The following is a 6,000-nucleotide window of genomic DNA, read 5'->3' as shown; positions in this document are numbered from 1 at the left end:
CCCCAGCCAAGGCCACTGAGGTGGAGGGGCGTGGCCTCTGGAGAGGGCGGGGCCTACGGGGCGGGGCCTTGTCGGTTCCCAGGCCCCGCCCCACCCTAACTCGCGCTAGGGCGCGGGCGCGGCCCCGCCCTCCTCGGCCGAGCGCGTGTCCGACTTGAGCTTCACGAACTCCTTGGCCACCTCGTCGTTGCTGCGCTGCGACAGGATGCGCAGCACCGTGAGCCCCGTGTCGTCCATGTGGATGCGGCGGCCGAGCGGCAGCCAGCACGCGGCGCTCCCGCGCTGGGCCAGCTCCCGCAGCTGCAGCACCGCCAGCCCCACCGTCCGGTCCTCGCGCGCGAAGCAGTAGTCCTTGACGCACACCTGCAGCTCGTAGCACTCGGGGCCCGCGTCCGCGCTCAGGGAGCTGTGGGGAGGGGCCGGCTCAGCCAGGGGGCACCAGCGAGCCCGGCCCCCGCGCCCCCGCGCCCGGGAGGACCAGCGAGCCGCTAGCCACGCACCTCAGCCGTTAGTGCCCCTCGGAGGCGGCGAGCAAGCCCCGCCCACCCCGCTGGCTCCTCCCACTTCGCCGGCTCCTTTCACCTCGATGGCCCCGCCCCTCCCGATGGCCCCTCCCACCTCGTCGGGCCCCTCCCCCTCGCTGGCCCCTCCCACCTCGCCGGGCCCCTCCCCTTCGCTGGCCCCTCCTACAGGGCGCCCCCACTAGGCCACGCCCACCTGGAGCCCACCGCTCAGACGGGATCGTCCCAGCGCATCACGTGGGGCGGGCTGCTGAGGACCCCACTGCCCACTGAGCCGCACAGCCCAGGAGCTCCAGTTCGCGCCCCGCCCACACCTCTCCGGCCCCTCCTCGGCCGAGCCCAGCCCCCTCTTGACCGCGCCCCTTCTTGCTGGCCACGCCCCCTCCCAGGCGGCGCTGCACCCCGCCTTCTGCTCGGCTCTCTCCAGCCCCCCCCCCCCCGTGGCCCGACTGCCCTCCCACCCCAGGACCCCTCCCTGCGGCGGGGCACAACCCTCGGGGCCGACTTCTTTAAACGACAAAGCCAATGCCCGGAGCAGTCCGGGACCCGGGACCGCGCTCGTGCCCAAGACCCGCTTGCCCACCCTCCGCTCGTCCTTTCTGCCCCCCCCCAAGCCTAGGACGTCCCCAGGGACCTGCGGCCTCACCTTGACCCTACAGTCCCCTCTCCGTCACCTGCACCCCGGGGTGGCTCCTCCCACCGGCCCTCGCCCTCCGGCGACGCCCCCGACTTACAACTGGAAGCTCTCGTTGTATTTGGGTGCCCAGCTGTTGTTTTTGGATTTGGTGGCGAACTTGCGTTTCTTGTCGCTGAGCTGAGGTCCAACAATGTTGACCTCGATGAAGGGACGGAAGATGCCAGAAGTCTGCCACTTGAGGTCGTTGGCAGCTACCACTGTTGGGGGTAACGGGCAAGTCTGGTGCGGCTTCCCAGGGGGACAGAACGACCCCGGCTTCCCAGGGGGACAGAACGGCTCTGGCTTCCCAGGGGGACAGAACGATGCCCTGGCTTCCCAGGGGGACAGAACGATGCCCTGGCTTCCCAGGGGGACAGAACGATGCCCTGGCTTCCCAGGGGGACAGAACGACTCTGGCTTCCCAGGGGACAGAACGATGCCCTGGCTTCCCAGGGGGACAGAACGGCTCTGGCTTCCCAGGGGGACAGAACGATGCCCTGGCTTCCCAGGGGGACAGAACGGCTCTGGCTTCCCAGGGGACAGAACGATGCCCTGGCTTCCCAGGGGGACAGAACGATGCCCTGGCTTCCCAGGGGGACAGAACGATGCCCTGGCTTCCCAGGGGGACAGAACGACTCTGGCTTCCCAGGGGGACAGAACGACTCTGGCTTCCCAGGGGACAGAACGACTCTGGCTTCCCAGGGGGACAGAACGATGCCCTGGCTTCCCAGGGGGACAGAACGGCTCTGGCTTCCCAGGGGACAGAACGATGCCCTGGCTTCCCAGGGGGACAGAACGACTCCGGCTTCCCAGGGGGACAGAACGGTGCCCTGGCTTCCCGGGCTGAGGAAATAGACTCCATTCCCCAGGAAGTCTAACAGGAAGGAGGCCAGGCCAAGACTGAGGGAGACGCGGTGAGTCCTGGGACGCGGCTGGAATTCAGCCATGCCTGAAGCGTTTACCTAGGGATTTTCCCGTTTTCTTATACCATTAAAGGGAAAACAATTCCCTGACCCCGTGGCCTTAAACGAGACTGTGTGGTTCCCTCCGTCATCCGGCCACTCACCCTTCACCGTGACTTTCTGTTCCCCAGTTCCCGGGTGTGCGTGAAGAGCTCCACGTGGACGGACACTTCACCTACAGGGTCTTCCACCCCGAGCCTGGGTGGGACAGGGAAGATGCCGGATATGAGCTCCGTTTCCTCCTCACCCACCGGAGGGACCTCAGTCACCTCCTCCACACCATGTGCTGGCGGCACCAGGTCGCTGAGCCCTGAGGGCACCAGGGTGCCACTGGGAGCCAGGGGTGCTAGGTCGTGGGTTCCATTGCTTCGCTGTGCGGCTTGAGGCTGGTCTCTAACCTCTCTGAGTCAGGGCGTCTGCCTTATTTTCTCCTCCGTTCTCCGCCTCCTGAGCCTGCTTCTCTCTTCTGTCCCCTGAAGGCTGCGGCCTCCCCGGCTTTTCTCCCTCTCCCTTCTGTGACCATCCAATTCCCTTGAGCTCATTCTGGCCCTGGGTGCTGGGACTCAGACAAGTCCTGACCACGAGTCTTCAAAACACATCTGAAAATTCTTTATGGTCCTGGTGTCTGTCCTCCCCGGAACTCACCCTCCTTCCCCAAGTTCCATCACCTTGCGTTCCATCACTCATTTTGTCCTTTCTTTTCCTCCTGCGTCAGCGCTCACCTCTCGCCTGCTCTATTGCTCCAGTTTCGTGCGGCTTTTTGCTCACACCTTGTCTTCGTCCTACCTCTGACACCACACTTTCCTTCGCTCCATCTTTCGTATCCTGTGTCCAACGCCTACTCCAACTCACAAGCCACACATCTCTGCTCAAGACATCTCCCTCTTACACCATGAAAGAGTGGCGAGCCATGACCCATCTATGGCTAGCCTCCCACATGCCCATCTCTGAATTGTCCTCTGAGGAGCGCTTTCCGGCGGCTGCGAGGCTGTCTCCACATCGAGTGTACACATCCTCCCAGGTTCCTATCCCTTCCCATGGAACATTCTACCTACTTCCCACCCTCCCACTCCTTTGACTGTCCCCATACACGCGCTTCCAGGGCGTGGCCATGTCTCCTCTTCTCGGTACCTACCACTACAACTGCGCTCTGGCACCTGATGTATCTCCTTCTCCCCGTGGTGCGCCTGTTATCCTCACGCATAGTCTACCTTGCGTCCTACTCTGCTCCATCACCGGTCCCACCTCGGCTCTTCCTCCTGTCGCTCCTGCTCCTCCTCCCTCCTTAGGTCTCCTCCTGTGTGCACTCACGCGTCCTCCGTGTCCTCCCTGATACGCTCCTCGAGCCTCCCGTCCCTGTTCGCGCTCGAAGGGCCATGGAGTGCGAGGACTGAAATGCTCCGTGGCTGCAGCACAAGCTCAAGTGGGCTCGACTTATACCCTCTTCCAGCCCATCACCCGCTCCCCTGACCCAACAAGCTGGCGCTACTTCCCCCAGGCGCAGGGTATCAACCATGTCGCGCGTCCCGTGCGACGCATGCGCTGTACATAGTGACCCCTTAATGGGGCATGTTGCCTCCTAAGCATAGCTAAATATCTCACCCTCCTCCTCACTCCTTCTGTCCTAGTCGGCGCACGTGAGGGTAGCCTTGCTGACAGCTGCGATGCCAGGCACAGGTACGGGATCTCTCACAGAGTGGAGACCAAGGCTGCGTCTACCTCGAAACTGGGCGATTCTCGAGGGCCGAGATAACATACTCAGCGCAATTTCGTTTGGGATGCGACAAACCCTCATCTTGGTTTTCCCTAGCCAAACAAAATTCCTCAGCTCTGACGTATGCCTGGAGGGTATGCCAAATTGTGGCAAGGAGACCGACTCTGTACCCATCTACACCAGTGTGTGGAAAGAGGGACAGAGTTGCAAGGACGTGCTTTTCTCCATAGGTGATGCTCAGAGATGCCCTCCACAGGCGTCTCGTAAGCGACCTCAGCACTTGCAGTTACAGGGACCCTACAGAAGCTAACACTTGAGCGCGTACCAACCCCCCTAACCCGATTCCCAGAAGCCACGTGCCAAAGTGGTGCCCTGTGGGATGGAGAGTCCTCAAGATGAAGTCCACCGAGCCACTGAACTGCACTGGAGGCCAAACCACAAAACTCAGCTGTGTCGAATTTGTCCCATTCCACTCAATCCCTCAGCGCATTCCAGAAATCAGACTAGCCCCACCTAAAGACTTTCCACTTGAGAGCGCGCACCGAGGTAGACAAACCCTCTAAAGGAGCTAAACCCCACAATAGGCACCAAGGAGTAGGTGAGAATGATTAGTGAGTTGAGGGCCAAATGGTAGCGGATGGCGGCTCCAAAGTTCCAACCTGTTGCCTGAAGTTTCACCGATACTAGGCTGACGAACCAGCCAGCGTAGAAATAAGTAGAATTGGCCCATTAGAGGCCAGGTACTCAGAGGGATACGGTGGGCAGCACACCTTCTAAGGTACCCGTGAACATCCTCTGCGACAGCGCACAGAGGAGTTCTCTACCTCGCTCACTCTCGTGAGGTAGTTTCAAAAGCCACCCTGGCACCTACACTGCAACTGAGTCCAGACTTCGTACTAGGCCGAGGCCAACAGCATACAATACTCGAGAATCCACGCCTCCAGCATCTACGGCTGGCACACACCTTTAATCCACAAAGGACAGTGAGTGGCCGGCGGATAGAATGCGTAAGTCAACCCTCCCACCCGTTTGAGATTCTCAAAGTGCGATATACCTGGCCCACAACCTATCCCAGAAGTGAATTGGCAGGAAAAGGTGGTGGAAGTATTAGCTTACAGGCGACGGCAAGCAACCATTTCAAGCTAGCGAGGGCGTATGGTCCCGTCGGCGAGTAGAATAGAGGCTAATTTTAGGCTGATGGTACTCTCGGAAGTAAGTATGAGCACGTGACCCTGTCCTTCCCCTAGTGTTGCTAGTCTTGGAGGAGTTATGAGGTAAAGGGGAAGTTCATGTGCCGGCCTACCTTTCAGTTTTGCTGGCTGGTCACCAAGGTTTACGAAAGAGCTGAGCAGTTTTACAACTCTACGGTTTTTAGCATTAGCAGCTCATGGCCGATGGATCCCAGATGAAGAAGGAAGCATGGAAGGAGAATCACAGAACAAGCTGGGTGAGAGATGCATGCCTATAACCCCAGCACCCAGAAGGTGGAGACAGGAGAACCATGAGTTCAAGGCTAGCCTGAGCTACATGAGACCCTTTAGAAGGGGGGAGAGAAGGAAGGGAGGCGGGCAGGCAGCCTGGCCACAGCACAGGAACCAAGAGGGATGTTGGTGGCAGAGACACCTGACCACGTGGCCAAGAACACGTTGAAGGTGACAGTGGTGGGCAGCCTGGGCACTGAAGGTAGGAAAAGCATTAAAGGAGCGGGAACAGCAGGGACAAGGATCTGAACGTGTGAGAGAAACGGTGGGTTGGGGCTCCGAGTGGCTTTGTACGGTGGAGTGTGAGGGCGGATGGGGCGGCTAAGAGGTGTGGCGGGAGGGTGGCGGGAGGCCTCCCAGGTCCTCCAGGTCTTTCCCTAACCCCAGACAAAACAGGATGCTCCCATATGACTTCTTCCCCATCTTTAGGCTGCGTCTTTGTTAAGAATGTGGCTCAGGTTAGGCATGGCAGTGTGTGCCTTTAATTCCAGCAATCAGGGGGCAGGAGCAGGAGGATCTCTTTGAGTTCAAGGCCAGCCTGGTCTACATAGCCAGTTCCAGGGCAGCCAGAACTAAACAGAGAAACCCTGTCTCAAACCCTCCACAAAAACAGTATAGCTCAGTGGCAGAGTGTTTACCTAGCAGG

General features: G+C 60.1%; 1 protein-coding gene across 1 annotated transcript; it reads right to left on the bottom strand.

Moving 5' to 3' along the window:
- Positions 1-6: 6 nt before the first annotated feature.
- Positions 7-3,675, bottom strand: LOC114682132 (protein unc-13 homolog A-like). The gene is made up of 5 exons (XM_028855953.2): positions 3,471-3,675; positions 2,407-2,469; positions 2,264-2,311; positions 1,256-1,415; positions 7-406 (listed from the first exon to the last, which is right to left on the bottom strand). The coding sequence occupies exons 1-5, from the start codon at positions 3,673-3,675 to the stop codon at positions 106-108; spliced, it is 777 nt and encodes a 258-aa protein (XP_028711786.1). The 3' UTR covers positions 7-105.
- Between the last annotated feature and the right edge of the window lie 2,325 nt (positions 3,676-6,000).

This window comes from Peromyscus leucopus, unplaced genomic scaffold (assembly GCF_004664715.2).
Source record: "Peromyscus leucopus breed LL Stock unplaced genomic scaffold, UCI_PerLeu_2.1 scaffold_929, whole genome shotgun sequence".
Taxonomy (NCBI): Eukaryota; Metazoa; Chordata; class Mammalia; order Rodentia; family Cricetidae; genus Peromyscus; species Peromyscus leucopus.
The sequence above is the reverse complement of the archived record's forward strand: the minus strand, read 5'-3'. Positions and strand labels throughout refer to the sequence as shown.

Excerpts from the sequence above, each read along its gene's own strand:
- LOC114682132 (XM_028855953.2), bottom strand. The coding sequence starts at position 3,675 with ATGGTTGATACCCTGCGCCTGGGGGAAGTAGCGCCAGCTTGTTGGGTC. Across the intron at positions 2,470-3,470 it reads AGGGAGGACACGGAGGACGC|GGCTCAGCGACCTGGTGCCG; the intron begins GTGAGTGCACAC and ends TGGTGCCCTCAG. Across the intron at positions 407-1,255 it reads TACAACGAGAGCTTCCAGTT|CTCCCTGAGCGCGGACGCGG; the intron begins GTAAGTCGGGGG and ends CCCTCCCCACAG.